General features: G+C 43.5%; 1 protein-coding gene and 2 pseudogenes across 1 annotated transcript; all 3 read left to right on the plus strand.

Moving 5' to 3' along the window:
• The first annotated feature begins 1,056 nt into the window (after positions 1-1,056).
• LOC146347589 (protocadherin gamma-A10 pseudogene) lies at positions 1,057-4,053 on the plus strand (annotated as a pseudogene).
• A 2,347-nt stretch (positions 4,054-6,400) lies between these two features.
• LOC146347590 (protocadherin gamma-B1-like) lies at positions 6,401-13,454 on the plus strand. Its single transcript, XM_084850930.1, has one exon. The coding sequence runs from the start codon at positions 8,723-8,725 to the stop codon at positions 11,156-11,158; it is 2,436 nt and encodes an 811-aa protein (XP_084707056.1). The 5' UTR covers positions 6,401-8,722; the 3' UTR covers positions 11,159-13,454.
• A 2,534-nt stretch (positions 13,455-15,988) lies between these two features.
• On the plus strand, positions 15,989-21,371 carry LOC146347591 (protocadherin gamma-A7 pseudogene; annotated as a pseudogene).
• Positions 21,372-21,670: the final 299 nt, after the last annotated feature.

Consider the following 21,670-nt stretch of genomic DNA (forward strand, 5'->3'; position numbering starts at 1 on the left):
ATAGTGAAAACCATTATTTACTAATGGAATTCCTAGTTTTTGTGAAACTCTTAGTTGCTCACCTGGAGGAAAGTTTAAACAAAAAGGTCCGATTTCTTAAAATTAACCCTCAGGCCCGCTGTTTCCTTAAATGTATCTAATTCTTCTTGTAGAGCCTGAATTGCATATAATGGATAACTCAGTGTCAATAATATGTTGTCGGCATACAAACTAATGAAATGTTCTGTAACCCACTGTAATTCCACTTATTTGTGGGTGAGCTCGAAGTCGATTTGCCAAACATTCGATTACCAGGGTAAACAAAATAGGTGACAGCAGGCAGCCTTGTTTGGTACCACTGTATAAATTTATATCATGGGAGTCTAAATTATTTACACGAATCTGTGCCAAAGTTGGAGAGTAAACAGCTTGGACTGCATTTAAAAATTGATAATGTCATAGAACATTTTTCAAAAAACTCCAGTTTACACAATCAAAGGCCTTATACAAATCCAAGGCCAAAATTGCTATCGGAGATTTATGCTCCTTACAAAAATGTATCAAACTGAATAACCTCTGAACATGATCTGCTATAAATCTTCCTGGAAGAAAACCATACTGGTCTGCATGAACAAGTTGCCTCACATGCCTTTTCAGTCGGTTTGTCAGTACCAGAGTAAAAAGTTTGTAGTCATTATTTAATAACAAAATTGGTCTGTAAGAGTCCATCTTCAGTGGGTTCTTTCCTGGTTTTAATAACACTACAATTTTGGAGCATGACCAAGTCTCGACTTGAAACCCTAATTTTATGAAGGTAGTTTTTAACTGATATTTTGGTTATTGGGGTTCTTTTGTGTAGAGAATAAACATCCACATTTAGACAGGAGAAGGAAAAAAAAGGGAAGGCATTTCCTAATACCTTGGTGTTGTATAAAAAGCCTGATGTTTTGAGATAGTACCAGATACTGTAGAAAGAATATATCTGTTTGGATTGAAATTCCCTTAGGTTTCATGGTAAACTCAATCAAGTGATTATATTTTTCATACAATAATAACTTGTATCATGTGTATCGGTGGCATGCTAAGAATTGCAGCATACGTAGCAGGATAACAAGACCTGTGTATTGACAGAGAGATGCATTAAATTCATACATTACATCAAGAAGTCATTAGAATGAGATTTAGTGACAAAGTGGAGCTTTGGTAATTAATCAGTTGATTGTTGTATCAAAAGATCGAACATCAGATAAAGAAACAATTGTATTCATGGAATAAGATATAGCATGAGAATACAAATGTAATAGAGCATGTGTGCAATTGCTGGCTGAGACTCTGAGTGTCGCTGTTCACCAACCAAGGCTAAGAAATGCAATGAGAAATTCAGCTTTCCCAGATCAGCAGCTTCAGAGCTGAATATGCTGAGAAATCAGCCACATACTAAACATTTTTGCACCGAGAATCTCATCTGCAAGTCAACATCAGTTGAACCAGGATTCATTTGCACTTTCTGGCAACATTCAGCAATACCTGAACTACAGATTTCCTAAGTGCATTCTCATCAGACTAAGCATGGCAATAGCTAAATGGAGAAAAAATGCAAAGTGCAATAGCAAAATGCAAGACTGCAAAAGGGGAGTTGTCTTTTTCTTTCTGTTTGCTAGTATTTGCCATGGCATTACCAAGCAGATCCATTACTCCATTCCTGAGGAAACTGAAAAAGGCTTTTTGGTGGGGAATATTGCAAGAGAACTGGGACTGGATGCAAAGGAGCTCTCAGACCATGGAATCCGCATTGTTTCCCCAGGTAGGACTCCATACTTTGCTTTGAATTATAAGAGTGGTCATTTGCACACCACAGAGAGAATAGACAGAGAGGAGATCTGTGGTCAGATGGAGAAGTGTATCTTGAATTTTGAGATTATAGTTGGAGATTCAATGAAAATTTATGGAGTCGTTGTGGAAATCACAGATATCAACGATCATGCCCCCACCTTCCAGTCAGAGAACCTGGTGATAAATATCAGTGAGAATACAGCACTGGGGTCCCAATTTCCCCTCTTGGAAGCTCAAGATCCTGATTTAGGAAACAATTCTCTGCAGGGATACAAACTCAGCAACAATAGCTATTTCTCTCTGGTTCTCCAAACATCAGTTAAGGGCAAACAATATGCAAAAATAGTATTAGAAAGACCTCTAGACCATGAGGAAGAAGAAGTTCACAATCTTATTTTAACAGCATATGATGGTGGTGATCCTGTCAGAAATGGCAGTACACTGCTTCACATTTCTGTCCTGGATGTGAATGACAATGCACCCGTTTTTAGCCAACCTATCTATGAAGTGAGCGATAGGGAGGATTTACCTATAGGGACCACTGTAGTCACATTAAAAGCCACTGACCTGGATGAAGGGACAAACAAAGAAATGAAGTACTCATTTGCAAAAATCATGGAAAAGGCTTCACAAATATTCCACTTGGATGCAAACACTGGGGAGGTAACTCTTGTAGGAAACTTAGACTATGAGGACTCCACACTTTATGAAATTGAGGTCCAGGTCCATGATGGTGGAGGACTCTTGGACAGGTCAGCCCTCATGATATTCGTTACTGATGTAAATGATAATGCACCAAAACTGGAAATAACTTCACTTATCAGCTCCATCCCGGAGAACTCACCACCAGCAACTGCAGTAGCCCTTTTAAATGTGCAAGATCAAGACTCGGCAGAGAATGCAGAAGTCACATGTTCCATTCCCAGCAATCTCCCCTTCCAACTGAAGAAATCCTATGATAATTATTACAGTTTGCTGACAACAAGAGCCTTGGACAGGGAGCAGGTGGCCGCCTACAACATCACTGTCACAGTCACCGACTGTGGGAGCCCTCCACTTTCTACATCTCTTGTTATTCCACTTGAGATTTTAGACACAAACGACAATCCTCCCCGCTTCCTGCAATCCGTTTATACCTCTTATTTAATGGAGAACAACCCAAGAGGGGCCTCCATATTCTCTCTGAAGGCAGATGATCCAGACTGGGCAGAAAACTCCAGAATAACTTATTCCGTCATTGAGAGAAATATCAGTGACTCCCCTATATCCTCTTTCCTCTCCATTAACTCTGAGACTGGGGTTGTCTATGCCTTGACCTCCTTTGATTATGAAGACTTTCGGGAGATCCAGTTCCAGGTCAAGGCCCAGGATGGAGGCTCCCCACCACTCAGCTCCAACGTCTCAGTGACTCTCTTCATCCTGGACCAGAATGACAATGCTCCAGTAATCTTGTACCCAGCCCCTCCCTCCGATGGCTCCACTGGGATAGAGCTGGCCCCTCGCTCCTCTGAGCCGGGTTACCTGGTCACGAAGGTGGTGGCAGTGGATGCTGATTCCGGCCAGAATGCCTGGCTCTCCTACCAGCTGACCAAGGCCATGGAGCCAGGGCTCTTCACCATGGGGCTCCACACTGGAGAGATCAGGACAGCCCGGTTCTTTCTGGAGAAAGATGCCCTCAAGCAAAGCGTGGTGGTTTTAGTGAAGGACAATGGGCAGCCACCTCTCTCGGCCTCAGTCACTGTCACCGTGGTGCTGGCTGACAGCATCCCTGAAATCCTCTCAGATCTCAGCAGCATCTCAGCTCCTGCAGACCCCCAGACTGACCTCACCTTCTACCTGGTGATTGCAGTGGCCTTGGTTTCTTGCCTGTTCTTCACCTTCCTCTTTGTGTTACTGGCCATCAAACTACACAGGTGGAGAAATCCTCAGCTGTATGATTCTGGGAGTGTTAATTTTAGTGGTGTTCCAGCTTCACAGTTCGTAGGGATCGATGGAGTCTGGCCTTTTCTTCACTCCTACTGTCATGAAGTTTGTCTTACTGCAGACTCTAGGAAGAGCAATGTCAGCTTCCCAAAAGGATACCCCTCCAATACTCTAACCAGCCAGCAGCTGTGTGAGGTAAAGGATCCCGTCCTCACTGCTGAAGGTATTAAGAACAGTAATGGAGATCCCTCCAGTGTTCAGGTGAAGTGTCTCTGGCAATTTGTATGCTTTGACTTTGAATTTCCATTTAGTTATTAATGCCATGTATATAATTTGTTTCTTTTGTAGATGTTCTAAAGAGATGGAATGCAAGATAAGTTCCCTAAATTTTTTCTGTTCAACCAAAGAGAGGTTTGGGTGGGGATTTAGTTCAAATTTTTTTCTTGAATACTAATTTTTATATTTTCGTGGTTCATTGTATGAATGATTCCTTAATTCTCAGATTTAAGTATGTGAGGGAAATCAAGCACTTCCCAAACTGTAAGCGTATTGATACGTTTCCCTCCAATTTTGTGTCGGAAACAGCTTGTCTTCCCTTAGGTAGATAAATGTCAGTCACCTTCTTTTACTGAATAGGACCAATAGTCCATCCACGCCAGCACTGGTATCAGGCAGAGGTCTTTCCCAGACTAGCTTTGTGAGATCTTTGAACTGGAGATGCCAGGGACTGAGCTGGTTTAGCATATTGGCCAAACCATGAAGTCCCTGATTTGAATCTTGCTTCTTGCTGTCATCTCAGATGCTATAAAGTAAACTATATGTGTCATTAAGGCTGACATCCTATACCCACCTACCCGGGCGTAAGTCCTATTGAAATCAGTGCAAATGTATGCATGTAAATAATATAATATTATATTATTAACATTATTAGAACCAACATTACATGCACTTTTTACAGGCACTTTTTAATATGGAGGCTGGTGAGTAGGATCGAGACTACAGCAGGTGGGGAGGGGAGTTTAACTCTTTCCCCCCCTTGGCACCATCAGGAGATTTCTTCCTAATGCAAATTGCAGCATCAGGGGTGGGGGAGCCATATCATGGAGGGAAAAGGTTAAACTCCCTCTCCCTGCCCCCTCCCCACTCGCCATGGTCCTGATCCTTCTCTCACCACAGCAGCTATTTCCAATGGGAAACCTGCATGCTTATTAAATGCAATAACACATTTCACGTTCCATCTACTTTGGTCCTCCCTAAGTCGCCTTAGGCAAGCCACTCTCTCTCATCCTCAGCCCCAGATCTGTAATGTTAGCATAATAATACGGACCTACCTTCCATGAAAACGCTATATAAAACACTTAAAACACCCAACACTACTAAGTATGTTCTCTGCCACTGAGCAGCACCTGCCTGTTCTTCCCTTTGTTTTGTTCAGAAATTCATCATACAGAAAATAGTTGTATGTTTGGCGGTAGTGTAGTAGGATGTGTTGGCAGGTGCTTATGTCATATTCGGCAACATTTTTAACATTTTGAGTAATAACATGCTCAGTCTTTGACCTTGTGACTCCAGGTATTCTGAGACCTACAGAAATGAAGATATACTGGGCCAATGTTTTAATAGACCATTGAAGATCCAGCCTAATGTTTTATTTATTTATTTATTTATTTATTTACAACATTTGTATGTTGCTCCACATCTAAACAGATTCTGGATTGGTGAACAACAAGAGATAAAATGAACAAAAGATGATAAGAATGAAACATAATATTAAAATTATTCTTTAAAAAAGAGAGTGCCAATAAAACCGAGGCTGGTTAACCAGGGAAGGCTTCCTGAAAAAGAACTGTTTTCAGGAGGTGCCGGAAACAACCCAGTGTTGGTGCCTGTCTGCCTATTCCAGGGGCAGGGAGTTCCAAAGAAAGGGGGCCACCATGCTGAAGGGAGGTGGTGGGCTCTCCCACACTGGAGGCATTCAAGATGAGGCTGGACAGCCATCTGTCAGGGATGCTCTGACTTGGATTCCTGCATTGAGCAGGGGGTTGGACTCGATGGCTTTGTAGGCCCCTTCCAACCCTACTATTCTATGATTCTAAGGCTCTTCTCCTGGTGGACTCCAATTGGGCCATAGGTCCATGAAGAACCACCAGGAGCATGCCCTCTGATGACCTAAGTGACCAGGCAGGTTGGTAAGGAAGGAGGCGCTCTCTCAGGTATCCTGGTCCCAAGTTGTTTAGAGCTTTGCACAATAATACTAAAACATTAAGCCTGGCCCGGTAGCAAACAGGGAGCGAGTGCAGTTCCCTCAGCAGAGGAGTTGCATGCTGAAAAGGGGCAGCTCCTGTCAACAGCTGAGCTGCTACATTCTGCACTAGCTCCAGTTTCCGGACCAGCCTTAAGGGCAGTCCCACATAGAGCGCATTGCAGTAATCCAGTCTTGAAGTTAGTAATGCCTATACCACTGTGGCCAAGCTATCCCTGTCCAGGAGAGGCCGTGAACCAGCCAGAGCCAGTAAAAGGCACTCCAAGCTGCCACAGCCACTTGGGCCTCCAGCAACAGTGATGGATCTAGGAGTATACCCAGACTATGGACCTGATCTTAATGGCTTGTGCCTTGCTACAGTAGTCTTCAGTTAAGCTCAAGGTTGATCATAGAATCATAGAATAGTAGGGTTGGAAGGGGCCTACAAGGCCATATAACAATATGATGTTAGCATATAGAATAGTATTCCTTCACTAGTATAAAAAGCTTTGTATATGAAAAGTCTCCCTGGAACAACAGTGAGAGCAGTGAAACTGTCTCAATTTAAGTGGGAGTAGGATAACTTTCCAGAAAAACGTCTATTTCTGCTTCATTGACTACGCTAAAGCCTTTGATTGTGTGGATCACAACAAACTGTGGCAAATTCTTAAAGTGATGGGAGTACCAGACCACCTTACCTGTCTCCTGAGAAACCTGTACGAGGGTCAAGAAGCAACAGTAAGAACCAGAGACGGAACAACCGATTGGTTCAAAATTGGGAAAGGAGTACGACAAGGCTGCATATTGTCACCCTGCTTATTTAACTTATATGCAGAGTACATCATGAGAAATGCCGGGTTGGAAGAATCAGAGGTCGGAATTAAGATTGCCGGGAGAATTATCAACAACCTCCGATATGCAGACGATACCACCCTAATGGCAGAAAGCGAAGAGGATCTCAAGAGCCTCTTGTTGCGGGTGAAAGAGGAGAGTGCAAAAGCTGGTTTGAAACTCAACATTAAAAAAACTAAGATCATGTCATCTGGCCCTATCACTTCCTGGCTTATAGAAGGGGAAGAAATGGAAGCAGTGACAGATTTTACTTTCTTGGGCTCCAAGATCACCGCAGACGGTGACTGTAGCCATGAAATTAAAAGACGCTTGCTCCTTGGGAGGAAAGCTATGGCAAACCTAGACGGCATAGTAAGAAGCAGAGACATCACCTTGCCGACAAAGGTCCGTCTAATCAAAGCTATGGTTTTCCCAGTAGTAATGTAGTAATGTATGGCTGTGAGAGCTGGACTATAAGGAAGGCTGAGCGCCGAAGAATTGATGCTTTCGAACTGTGGTGCTGGAGAAGACTCTTACGAGTCCCCTGGACTGCAAGGAGGTCAAATCAGTCCATCCTAAAGGAAATCAACCCTGACTGTTCATTGGAAGGACAGATAATGAAGCTGAAGCTCCAATATTTTGGCCACCTAATGCGAAGAGAAAACTCCCTGGAAAAGACCCTGATGCTGGGAAAGACTGAAGGCAAAAGGAGAAGGGGACGGCAGAGGATGAGATGGCTAGATAGCATCACGGATGCAATGAATATGAACTTGAGCACGCTCCGGGAGAGAGCGCAGGACAGGAAGGCCATGGGGTCACAAAGAGTCGGACACGACTGAATGACTGAACAACAACAACAACAAGGATAACTTTATAAAGAGTATCAGTCTCTTGATGAATATGACTGAACATGCCATGAAGTCCATTTGAATGCCTGTGATGTAGCACTTAAGCATTGCATCAGGACCTCATGCAGCAGCAGTGCTTCAGATGGTGACAGGATGGTAAAACTGGGTTTATCCCACCCAGAGGGAGATGCCACTAAAGATACCATGACATATTTGCAAGTAAACCTGGTAATAAAATCATTCATGTTGGTCCTTCTTGGATGCCACAATGAAACCAGAATCTCGGCTTGAGTTTTCAGCACCCTGGGTTTATCACTTTTGTGTGGCTCAATTTGATTTTGTCTCCCTTGAGAACATTTATGTACTTACTAACTTACTTAGTAAGTATTTATATTCCATACCTTCAACTCCCAAGTGTTCCAAGTGTGAGAAACAATACAAATATAATAATAAAAATGTAAAAATGAACAAAAAACCCATCACAAGCATTAACAGGAGGCTTGGTCTGTGTCTTCATATAGGGGACATTGCAATCCCAGATGATGGTTGCTTTGGGAACCAATTCTCATTTGTGTTACAATATCAGTGTTCACAATACTTCATAAAAAGCCATGGAAATGAACAAAGATATCTATATAAAAAACAAAGAAAATCTTTCTGAAATAATCCACTTGCAGTCAGTTACAGAAACAATACATGCTGCAGAAACATACACATTCACATTCCGGATTATCTTTTTATTTTACATTGGATAAGATGTCTTTTCTTGCAGTTCTCTGTCTAAGCCTCAATGTGCCGCTGTTGGCCAGTATGACAGCTAGAGGACAGAGATCCAGTGATGCTTCCTAAACAGCAGTAACTCTAATCAAAGCTGTACAGATCAGGGAAACTGAAGAGCACAAGGACAGAACACTCTTGCAGAGAAAAAGAAAATTGTTTCAGTTTGTACAAATTAAGAAGAAAGGCTGGTTATTCTTCCTCACTGAGATTACCTTCATCCTCATGAGCATTTGATGTGATCATAACAAGCTGAAAAAAGGAGGCAGTCTATTTCTGAGGGAGCTGGATGGAGAGAAGGCACAGAAGCAATGGCAGGGTGCTCGCAAGGCAAGTGCTGCTTCTCTTGCTGTTGTCTTTCTTCTACCACGCTGCTTCAGAGCAGGTTCATTATTCAATCCCTGAGGAGATGGCAAAGGGTTCGATAGTGGGGAACCTCGCCAAGGAGTTGGGGCTGAGTGCCAGAGAATTAAAATATCGTAAAGTGCATGCTGTCTCTGTGGCTAAAATGCAGTATCTAATTATCAATGCTGAGAATGGAAACCTCTACGTAAATGACAGGATTGATCGAGAAGAAATATGTGGCAAAAATCCACTTTGCTTTGTAAACTTAGAAGCTGTGATGGAAAACCCTTTGAATGTTTTCCATGTAAGAGTGGCAATCCAGGACATTAATGATAACGCACCCCAATTCTTCAATGGCAATATCAGTTTGGAGATAAGTGAATCCACCATACCAGGCACCCGATTTCTCCTTGGAAAAGCTGAAGATCCTGACATTAGGGTGAATTCTCTCCAGAATTACCAGCTGAGCTCCAATCAGTACTTCACTCTGGAAGTTAGAGAGAGAAAAGATGGGAATAAATATGCAGAATTGGTGCTGCAGAAACCACTTGACCGGGAAATTGAACAGACCCTTCACTTGATCCTTACAGCCCTGGATGGCGGCGAACCTAGAAAAACAGGGACTGCCCAGATATGGATTAATGTCACTGATGCCAATGACAACCCACCCATTTTTTCTCAAGAGATCTACAAGGTCAGTTTGAAGGAAAATGTTCCTGTTGGGTCCCTTGTGCTCCAGATTGTAGCCTCTGATAATGATGAAGGTTCATATGCCCAAATCAGGTACCATTTCAGCAACATACCAGAAACTGCCCAACAGAAATTCAGGCTAGATCCAATCAAGGGCACAATCACTGTTACGGGGCTACTGGACTTTGAGGAAACTGAAGAATATACTATGACAGTGGCAGCAAAAGATGGAGGTGGATTAGTAACACATTGTAATATTGACATAAGGGTTTGTGATGAGAATGACAACCCTCCAGAGGTGATGTTTGCCTCTGTGTTTAGCCCGGTCTCTGAAGATTCTCAGTCTGGAACCTTAATTGCTCTGATTAATGTAAATGACAAAGATATTGGTGACAATGGAAAAGTTACGTGCTATATACAAGATGATTTGCCCTTCAAGATTCTTCCCACATCTAACAATTACTACAAGCTCCTGTCTGACAGTCCACTAGACAGAGAAAGAACTCCTGAGTATAATATTACAGTCACAGCCATTGACAGGGGAACCCCACCTCTTTCCACATGCAAAACCATCTCCCTACGAATCTCTGATGTCAATGACAATGCCCCTGCTTTTGAGAGGCCTTCCTACAGCATCTATGTGCCAGAAAACAATCTTTCCGGTGCCTCCGTTTTCAGCATTAAAGCCTCTGACCCAGATGTGGACCAAAACGCACAGATCACGTACTCCATCCTCAACAGCAACATTGAGGAGCTCCCCATCTCCTCATATATCTCCATTAATTCTGGGACTGGCACAATCTACGCCCAGCGGTCCTTCGACTATGAACAATTCAGGGAGTTCCAGCTGCAAGTGAAGGCCCAAGATGGTGGTTCTCCCCCTCTCAGCAGCAAAGTCACCGTGAACGTGTTTATTCTGGATCGGAATGATAACAGCCCTCGTATCCTGTCCCCTTCGCAAGAAGCCAAAGGCTCCGCCTTGTTTGAGATGGTGCCTCGTTCAGCCGAGGCAGGCTATCTTGTAACAAAGGTGGTGGCCGTGGACGCTGATTCCGGACACAACGCCTGGCTGTCCTACCATCTGATTCAAGCCACTGAGCCAGCGCTCTTCACTGTTGGCTCTCACACTGGTGAGATCAGGACAGCGAGGGCCTTTGTGGAGAGGGATGCGGTGAAGCAGAGGCTAGTGGTCGTGGTGAAGGATAACGGGCAGCCGCCTCTCTCGGCCACCATTACTCTGAACCTGGTGTTTGCTGAGAACTTCCAGGAGGCCCTTCCGGAGATGAAAACCCAGTCCATCAGCTCCAACTATCAGCCTGATCTACAGCTCTATTTGGTGCTGGCCTTGGCTGCGATGTCATCCTTATTCCTCTTGACAGTCATTCTGGCCATTACGACGAAGCTCCGGCGGTCAGGGAATCCCAAGTTCCTGCAGTGCTTTGGTCCCGTTCCCCATTCCAAGGCCGGTGCCGTATTTCCCCCTAATTTTGAAGATGGGACTTTGCCGTATTCCTACCAGCTCCGTCTGTCTTCAGAATCCAGGAAAAATGAGTTTTCCTTCCTGACTCCCAATATTCATATTGCAGACAATATTCTTTGCAATAACAAATCTGATGTGCCTTTCATGGGAAGTGAAGGAAACAATGTAGTTTTGGAGACAGCAAATGCTGAAAAGGTAGGGCTTCTTTAGTAAATCTTTGCATTGCACACTGAATAACCCTTTAACTTAACTCACGTTGAAACACTAATGATCGTATAAGGTGTCACTTTAGTTTTTCAGACTTTGTGTGACTGGAGTTAAATAGGTCTTGAAATTAATATGGAAATAAATAGTTTGTTTTAATAGTCTAAATAAATAGTCTGCCTCCCACTTTGTACTTGATATAAATTCTAAATGCTGAGGCTGAATGTTGAGGCTAAGAACGCCTAGCCATTGTGTCCAAATAGCTCTGGTGTGCTGAGCTGGATTACTCAACCTCCTCTCTAGCATTTGTGGGACTGAAAGTTAAATGACTTGGACATTCAAGTTCATGACGTGTGTCAGGCAGTAGTCCAACTTGCTTTAGTGAGTTTTCCAGTAATAGTGTGCAGACATTCTGAGTTGTCAATAGTTAAAATGTCAAAGCAACATTAAAAAACAGTTAAAAACATTGTAGGTAGGATTCATCTCTGTGCATGTAGGATTCAGATACAGTGCAATGGACCCGTTTGCCTTCACTCCTCTTTCCTGCCTCAGGTGCAAAGAAATTACAATGGCCATCACTTTTAACAGGAAATCTGTGCATCCCCTCTCCTGCCCACTCCGTCCTCCCATGCTCGGGGCCGGAGTAACTTGCCAGCTGGAACCATGAGACCAGAATGGCATAGCGGAGGCATGCGCAGGCTTCCCATCAAAGGCAGTGCCTCACATGCGCTGTGGATGCATGCCCAAGGCCCCTCTGCCATTTCTTTTCTTCATGTGCAGTTGTTCTTTCATGGGGATGGATTGTGCCATGACTTTCTAATGAAATATTTTTAGAGCCAAGCTATTTCAGGAGATCTCCCCATGTTATTTATTTATGTTATGTGTTTATTTAGAATATTTATATACCACTGTTAAACACAGCTGCAACTTAATTTCCTCAAAGCCTTTTGCTAGTTATTAATATACTATATTAAGAGCTTATTTCCACCTCCTATAAATATTATAGTAATGCAGTATTTAAGTAAGTTAACTCTCATTTCTTTATCGCATATGAAGTTTCAGCCACGATCAAACTGTAGATGTGTTGGATCCCATCAACAGTTACGTAGGAAGTATGACATTTTAGAGATGCCTTTGCCTCTGTTTACTTATTTGCTAAAAGGTATCCAAAGCAGCTAAAAAAAAGGGTATATGTAAAAACAACTGATAGAATAAACAATGTTAAAAGATAAACTAAGAATGTGACCAAACTAATTAATCAAAACTGCAGAGGTGATAATATCACAAGATCAGAAAACAGCTCTGTATGTTAAAATCTAGTTCTCCTCAGCCAGTGCCCCCTGAAACAAAAAGGCATTTCTGCATCTGCAGGCCAGGAATGAGGGAGCCAGTCCAATGTCCTAGGGAGAGGAGCTCCAAAGCAGGGGTGCCCCAGCTGAAAAGGCTCTGTACTGTATATCTCCCCTTCATGAATCACTGCCTTGTTGTGGCGAAGGGGCTTGCGTAACTCAGTGAAGCCAAGGCAAACCATTCAACATCACAGTGATTCAAGTCTATGCCCCAACCACTGATGCCAAAGAAGCTGAGGTTGATCAGCTTCTTTGTCTTCATCATAGGGGATTGGAATGCTAAAGTAGGAAGTCAAGAAATCACTGGGATAACAGGCAGGCATGGCCTTGGTGTACAAAATGAAGCAGGACAAAAGCTAATAGAGTTTTGCCAAGAGAACACGCTGATCATAGCAAACACTACACATGGACATCACCAGATGGTCAGTATCGAAATCAGATTGATTATGTACTTTGCAGCCAAAGATGGAGAAGCTCCATACAATCAGTAAAAACAAGACCTGGAACTGACTGTGGCTCAGATCATGAGCTTCTTGTTGCAAAATTTCGGCTGAAATTGAAGAATGTAGGGAAAACCACTAAACCATTCAGGTATGACCTCAATCATATCCCTTATGAATATACAGTGGAGGTGAGGAATAGATTTCAGGGATTAGACCTGATAGACAGAGTGCCTGAGGAACTATGGACGGAGGTCTGTAACATTGTTCAGGAGGCAGTAACTCAATCCATCCCAAAGAAAAAGAAATGCAAGAAAGCCAAGTGGCTGTCTGATGAGGCTTTACAAGTAGCTGACGAAAGAAGGGAAGCGAAAAGCAAGGAGAAAGGGGAAGATATATCCAACTGAATGCAGAGTTCCAGAGAATCGCAAGGAGAGACAAGAAGGCCTTCTTAAATGAACAATGCAAAAAAATCGAGGAAAACAACAGAATGGGAAAGACTAGAGATCTCTTCAAGAAAATTGGAGATCTCAAGGGAACGTTTTGTGCAAAGACGGGAATGATAAAGGACAAAGAAGGCAGGGACCTAACAGAAGCAGATGAGATTAAGAAGAGGTGGAAAGAATACACAGAAGAACTATACAGGAAAGATCTTAATGTTCTTGTCCCTGATAGCCATGATAGTGCGGTCACTGAACTTGAGCCAGACATCCTCGAGAGTGAAGTCAAGTGGGCCTTAGGAAGCATTACTAACAACAAAGCTAGCAGAGATGACAGTATTCCAGCTGAGCTATTTAAAATCCTAAAAGATGATGCTGTTAAAGTGCTGCATTCAATATGCCAACAAATTTGGAACACTCAACAATGGCCGCAAGACTGGAAAAGGTCAGTTTACATTCCAATTCCAAAGAAGGGCAACGCCAAAGAGTGTTCAAACTACCGCACCATTGCGCTCATTTCACATGCCAGCAAGGTGATGCTCAAAATCCTACAAGCTAGGCTTCAGCAGTATGTGAACCGAGAACTACCGGAAGTACAAGCTGGGTTTCGAAGAGGCAGAGGAACTAGAGATCAAATCGCCAACATTCGCTGCATCATGGAGAAAGCAAGAGAATTCCAGAAAAACGTCTATTTCTGCTTCATTGACTACGCTAAAGCCTTTGATTGTGTGGATCACAACAAACTCTGGCAAATTCTTAAAGGGATGGGAGTACCAGACCACCTTACCTGTCTCCTGAGAAACCTGTACGAGGGTCAAGAAGCAACAGTCAGAACCAGACATGGAACAACCGAGTGGTTCAAAATTGGGAAAGGAGTACGACAAGGCTGCATATTGTCACCCTGCTTATTTAACTTATATGCAGAGTACTTCATGAGAAACGCCGGGTTGGATGAATCACAGGTCGCAATTAAGATTGCCGGGAGAATTATCAACAACCTCCGATATGCCGACGATACCACCCTAATGGCAGAAAGCGAAGAGGATCTCAAGAGCCTCTTGTTGCGGGTGAAAGAGGAGAGTGCAAAAGCTGGTTTGAAACTCAACATTAAAAAAACTAAGATCATGGCATCTGGCCCTATCACTTCCTGGCATATAGAAGGGGAAGAAATGGAAGCAGTGACAGATTTTACTTTCTTGGGCTCCAAGATCACTGCAGACGGTGACTGTAGCCATAAAATTAAAAGATGCTTGCTCCTTGGGAGGAAAGCTATGGCAAACCTAGACAGCATAGTAAGAAGCAGAGACATCACCTTGCCAACAAAGGTCCGTCTAATCAAAGCTATGGTTTTCCCAGTAGTAATGTATGGCTGTGAGAGCTGGACTATATGGAAGGCTGAGCGCCGAAGAATCGATGCTTTCGAACTGTGGTGCTGGAGAAGACTCTTACGAGTCCCCTGGACTGCAAGGAGGTCAAATCAGTCAATCCTAAAGGAAATCAACCTTGAGTGCTCATTGGAAGGACAGATACTGAAGCTGAAGCTCAAATATTTTGGCCACCTAATGCGAAGAGAAAACTCTCTGGAAAAGACCCTGATGCTGGGAAAGACTGAAGGCAAAAGGAGAAGGGGACGGCAGAGGATGCGATGGCTAGATAGCATCACGGATGCAATGAATATGAACTTGAGCACGCTCTGGGAGAGAGCGCAGGACAGGAAGGCCTGGCATGCTATGGTCCATGGGGTCACGAAGAGTCGGACACGACTGAACGACTGAACAACAACTGTGTATCTGCCTGTCTATCCTCAGAAGGCAGGAGACAAGGAACAGGGCCTCAGTTAACAACCTAGGAGTGCAATCATGCTTGTATGGATATGGCAGTCCTTAAGGTATCAAGGTCCCAAGCTTTTTTAAAGGGTAGCCCTGGCATTTTGAATTGAGTGCAGAAGTAAATATGTATCCAGTGTAGTGGACACCATATTGCTGTAATGTACTCGCTGTACCAAATCCCACCTAGAACCCTCCCTGCTACATTTTGTACGGGAAATAACTGTCAAGTTCATTGAATGTTCAGTATATGGCAGTTAAGGCTAGTGGACGGATGAAGCTCTTCTATTTTATATGAGCATTTATTCACCAATTTACTGTGGAAAGCTGGCTTCAGACCTTTTCCCCACAACATGGGGATAGCCAGCAAGGATGCAGCCCTGGGAGCAGGGGCGGTGTTTGCAGCCCCTCTCTCCCCCTTGTGTGATTGTAATCACATGACGGGCGATTGCCTGAACAGGGCTTGTGTCTTCACGATTTGTATTCTATTATCTCTCTTTACAGTATTACCCTGTTGGAGAGGTAATATTAACTGGCAATTCAAAATCATTCCTTATATGCATATTCAGGAGATAAGTGCCAATCCTTACGTAGCTCAAATGACATCATCCACACAAAAGAAGAAAGTACCAGCAGTTTGAGGAGCCCTAAGGTTTGCAGAAGCACAAAAAATATTTAGGAAGAAAACCTACAGGGGCAAAAAAGCAGAACAAACGCAACCCTCAAAAGAGTGCAGCAAGAATATTGAATCAGTTGAAAAAGAAAACAGGGAAAGTGGGTAATGGAAGTGGCTGGCCAGGAGGTACAAAATGCTGCTGATCCGGTGGCAGGCAAGGCTAGCTGAGAAAGAAGGCAAGGAGCGCAGAAGGGGCAAGGAGGAGACTGGAAGGCGGGCAGTTCTCGCTGTGTGTCTCTTCCTCTCTTGTCCTTTGTCCATTTGCTCCTCTGAGAGAGTAGAGAAAAAGAGGATGGAGGAGGAGACACATAGATATTAAATACAGAGGGAATCATGCCATTTTCTGGATAGGCCCTTTCCTAGTTCACATTGAGAAGTTATTTTAAAATGTCCCCAGGGACAGAAGTAAGACAGAAGTAAGAGCTACCCATAGAAGTCAATGGCAAAATACAAGAGCTTAACGCAGCCAAGACGGCACAAGGGTGCCCACCCCACCACACCTCCATCCAACCCCCCCAAAGATAGCAGCACAAAGTTCCCCCACTTTCCAACTCAGTTCTTATTTATTGTGAAACATTTTAAATGTTTAAAAATATAGTCCTTCTTATGCAAATTTCGAAGCAAATGCAGTTCATTGTCCCTATATTGCAAGTTGGAAGGGTCTGCGACTGGAAGAGGGTGGCTCATGACAGCTCTGTAGTATTCGCTCTGAATACTCCAGATCAAGCTCTGAGTAGTTTACAACATTCCTGTAGTGTTATCCATTACTTTTATCCTAACAATTCAGGATGGGCTGAAAAAGTAGGGTACACCAAGCCTGCAGGTGGGCAGTGTGCTAAAAGAGAGAGAGTGGCTCACAACAGCCCTGCAATGTAGTCCATTCTTAATATTGCAGGTCAAAGATGGGGCTGAGGCTTGTTTGGATTTCTGGTCAAAGATCCTTTCAGGTTGTATCCAAGTTAATCTACTTAAATGGCCTCCTCAGACTTCCCGGACCAAATTAAGCACTCAGTTGCATGCAAAAACCTCATTCTCCATTGAATTGTATGCAAACTGACTGCCATTTTATAGTTTCAAAACTACAAAAAAAGAAGATTGCATATGTTCGACCACAGGTTCGAACAAAGACTCCAGCCTAAAATGCCAACTTCTTCTTTTTTCAACCCCCTCAGCCACCGGTTCAGGTAACCCACACACCTGCAGTGCTGATGCACTGTTATGGGGCCCTAATTGTAAGTACTTAATTTCTAGAAAATGAGATGCTGGGGCTGCAGCCTATCAGCAAACAAGACTTCTGCTGTAGAGGGCTTTCCTGTAATCCCTAATGTATGAGCCCTGTGCTTACTCAGTGCTGTGCAGCAGGCACTTGGCACTTGCTGGGGGGCACTTCCTCCTCCTATCCCTCCTCTTTCACAGGACATTGAAAACAGATGTTAGGACAGAGGCCTGGCACAAATTAAGCTCTGTTCAAAACCATATTGGTTTTCCGGCTATTTCTTGTAATAAAATATACCTCTACACCAAATTCCTCGTTTGGGTCACTTGTATTGCAGGTTCTAACTTCAAGGGTAAGAGGATAAAGCCCGAACTAGATGTGATATGGAGCTCTGCATCTTCCTTTCCCTGAATTTTTCTAATAAAAAGGAGCCATGGAAGGCTGTGATCATGAGTAGAAGAGTTGCAGGCCTGGGAGGTCAGGTGTGTGTGTGCTTAAGGGAGCTACCCCACAGGATGGTGCTGAAATATTAAGCCTCCTCTTCCCTGGTGACAAAGAAATCTGCATGGCTCTGTGTTGTGCCCAGACATTCCTCTCTGAGAATCGCAGACTGAAACGGAGAGATGGAGGCCTACCTTCCCAAATGTATAGAACTGGCTGCCTGAAGTAAGACTGCACTCATTATGGAGTTTGGGGTGATCTGGATGAGACATCTCTAGTGCTTCTTATTTCTCCACACCTTTCCCATTCTTCATCCTCACATTTTCTGGGATAACTGTCCTACCTCAAGCAAAATGACACATTTCCCTCTATCCATTACTTTAATCAAATGTACTCATCTGGAAAAATACAATAGGAAGGAAATGTGGAGCTGAATTTGTCCACTTTGTCTGCTTAAAACAGATGAACTTCTGGTTTTCCCTCAGTCATTCAGAACAGCCCGCAACCCCCATACTGCCGAAGATGAGAAAAGAATGGATCCAACTTCTAGAGTAATCATCATCTATATGCTTTCATTACACAGACCTAGATAATGGTCCAAAAACAGATGATGCAGCTTTAGTACTGAAGCCAGGATATGGCTTTAAGCACTGCCTGGAGACCATCTTTAAGGGCCCAGTCCTATGCATGTTTAGACAGCATGGCTGGCTGAGAAATGCTGGGGGTTGTAGGACTTTGTTCTGTTTAAACATGCATAGGATTGGGCCTTAAGTTGCTCTGAGCTCTTCTGAAGTGAAATGCCCTCATGACCAATTAGGAATGATGATGATGATGATGATGATGATGATGATGATGATGATGATAAAATAGTGTTCTGGATGAAACACTGTATAGTTTGTTGAGAAGAAATGGAAGAACATAGGCTGCCATAGATTCATTAACATGAATACTCCACTAGCAGGCTATCTGATAATAATATAATACACGGATTGAAGGCGTATTATCTCTCCAAATAAATAGCCACTGATCACAAAAATTCCTAATTTAAAAAAGTAATTGTGGAGCATGGGAGAGGCTGAGATCTCTTCTCGCACAATCACATGACTTATATTTAAGATCAGAATGAGAAGCAATTATATCAACACAATTGACTCTGTCATAAAAGTCAACTCCCAGGCAGGATAGGGATTGTGTGCAATTCCTGACTGAGTCTCTGAGCGCCGCTGTTGAACAATCCAGACTGAGCTATGCAGCAAGAGAACACAGTCACCCCCTTGAGAGCAGGAAATTGTGAGAGATCATCAAGCACTGTATGTGTTTGAACTGCATCAGAACCCAAGGACAATATTGACTGGAAGGGGCTTCTTTTTCCATTTTTGGCAGCATTCACTCAAACCTAAACAGAAACATTTTTAGTGGTCAAGTCATTGGAGCAAAAATGGAAAGAGGAACCTGCCTGCAGGATTGTAAAGGAAAGCCAATCCTCTGTTTTTATTTGCTAGCATTTGGCGAGGCATCACCGGGCAGATCCATTACTCCATTCCTGAGGAAACAGAGAAAGGCTTTTGGGTGGGGAATATTGCAAAGGATCTGGGGCTGGATTCAAAGAAGCTCTCAGACCATGGAGTTCGCACTATTTCACAAGGTAGGATTCAGTATTTTCTTTTGAATTATAACAATGGACATTTGTATACCACAGAAAGGATAGACAGAGAGGAGATCTGCAGTCAGGCAGAGAAATGTCCAATAAATTTTGAGATTATAATAGGAGAGACGATGAAGCTTTTTGAAGTCAAAGTGGAAATCACCAATATTAATGACAATGCTCCTACTTTCCAGTCAAGGGAGATGGAGATCAGTGAGATCACAGCACCAGGATCCCTGTTTCCGCTCTATGAAGCTCATGATCCTGATTTGGGCACAAATTCTCTCAAGGGATACAAACTCAGCAGCAGTAGCCATTTTTCTCTGGCTGTGCCAATGGCAATTGATAGTGGTCCACCAAAATTAGTGCTGGAAAGCCCTTTGGATCATGAAGAAGAAGCAGTTCATCACCTGACCCTCACAGCATATGATGGGGGAGATTCACCAGGAACAGCACAATGCAGGTTAAGATTATTGTCCTGGATGCTAATGACAACGCGCCCATTTTTAGCCATCTTATCTACGAAGTGGGCATTAGGGAAGATATGCCTATTGGGACCACTGTGGTTACATTAAAAGCCACTGACTTGGATTATGGAATCAACAAAGAAATGAAATATTCATTCCAAAAAATCACAGAAAGGGCTTCCCAAATATTCCACTTGAATTCAAACACTGGGGAAATATCTCTCATGGGAAGCCTAGACTATGAGGACGTAGGAGTTTATGAAATTGAAGTCCAGGTCCATGATGGAGGAAGGCTATTTGATACCTCTAAAGTAGTAATATCTGTGATTGATGTAAATGATAACACCCCAGAACTTGCAATAACTTCACTCATCACCTCCATCCCTGAGGATTCTCCTGCAGGAACTCTAATAGCCATTTTAAATGTGCAAGATCAAGACTCAGCAGAGAATGCAGAAGTCACTTGTTCTATTCCCAGCAATCTCCCCTTCCAACTGAAGAAAACAGTAGGTAATTACTACAGTTTAGAGACAACAAAAGTGCTAGACAGGGAGGAGATGGCAGCCTACAATATCACTATCATGGTAATGGACCATGGGACTCCCACGCTCTCTGCAACTACCATAATCTCAGTACTGATTTTTGACACTAATGACAACCCTCCTTCTTTCCCACAATCATACTAAAGTTCTTACATTGTGGAAAATAACCAAAGAGGTGCCTCCATCTTCTCAATCAAGGCAAATGATCCAGACTGGGAAGGGAACTCCAGAATAACCCATTCCATCAATGAATGTCAAATGATTGACTCCCCACTCTCCTCCTACCTCTCTATTAATTCTGAGACAGGTGTTCTTTATGCCTTGACCTCCTTTGATTATGAAGACTTTCAGGAGATCCAGTTCCGGGTCAAGCCCGAGGATAGAGGCTCCCCATGGCTCAGCTCCAACATCTCAATGACTCTCTTCATCCTGGACCAGAATGACAATGCTCCAGAAATCTTGTACCCGGCCCCTCCCTCCGATGGCTCCACTGGGATAGAGCTGGCCCCTTGCTCCTCTGAGCCGGGTTACCTGGTCACGAAGGTGGTGGCAGTGAACACGGATTCTGGCCAGAATGCCTGGCTCTCCTACCAGCTGACCAAGGCCACGGAGCCAGGGCTCTTCACCATGGGGCTCCACACCGGAGAGATCAGGACAGCCCGGTTCTTTCTGGAGAAAGACGCCCTCAAGCAAAGCCTGGTGGTCTTAGTGAAGGACAGTGGATAGCCGCCTCTCTCTGCTTCAGTCACTGTCACCATGGTGCTGGCTGACAGCATCCCTGAAATCCTCTCAGATCTCAGCAGCATCTCAGCTCCTGTAGATCCACAGACTGACCTCACCTTCTACCTGGTGACTGCAGTGGCTTCTGTCTCTTGCCTGTTCTTCACCTTCCTCCTTGTGTTACTGGCTATCAAATTGCACAGGTGGAGAAATTCTCAGCTGTGTGATTCTGGGGGCATGAATTTCAGTGGTGTTCCAGTTTCACAGTTTGTGGGGATTGATGGAGTCCAAGCTTTTTTTCACTCCCCTTGTCACAAGGTTTCTCTGACCATGGACTCTAGGAGGAGCATTGTCAGCTTCCCAGAAGGATCCTCCTCCAATACTCACCAGTCAGCAGCCCTGTGAGATAAAAGACCCCTTCCTCATAGCTGAGAATCTTAACAGTGGTAATGGGGATCCTGCCTCTCTTCTGTTGAGCTAACGCATACCTCAGAGTTTTACTTTTAAAACAAATTTTCATTAGGACATTGCTTCAGAACTTTCCTGATCAGATGTTCTAAGGAAAGTGAAATTTCCATCTCATTTAGAAATACTTTGTACATCATCATCATCATCAACAACAATAATAATAATACAATACATCTTTTATTTTTCTTTCTTTATTACATTAATAAAGGCAGCATATATCAGGTTATTATATTTTATATCTTCACTGATCCTGTGGGGATCATTGATCAATACCTGTTTTGAAGCAGT

The sequence above is a fragment of the Heloderma suspectum genome, chromosome 4, assembly GCF_057233095.1.
Source record: "Heloderma suspectum isolate Gila_16-S chromosome 4, 16-S_ref, whole genome shotgun sequence".
NCBI lineage: Eukaryota > Metazoa > Chordata > Lepidosauria > Squamata > Helodermatidae > Heloderma > Heloderma suspectum.

Bases quoted from the DNA above. Each gene is read 5' to 3' on its own strand.
- LOC146347590 (XM_084850930.1), top strand. From the start codon at position 8,723: ATGGAGAGAAGGCACAGAAGCAATGGCAGGGTGCTCGCAAGGCAAGTG.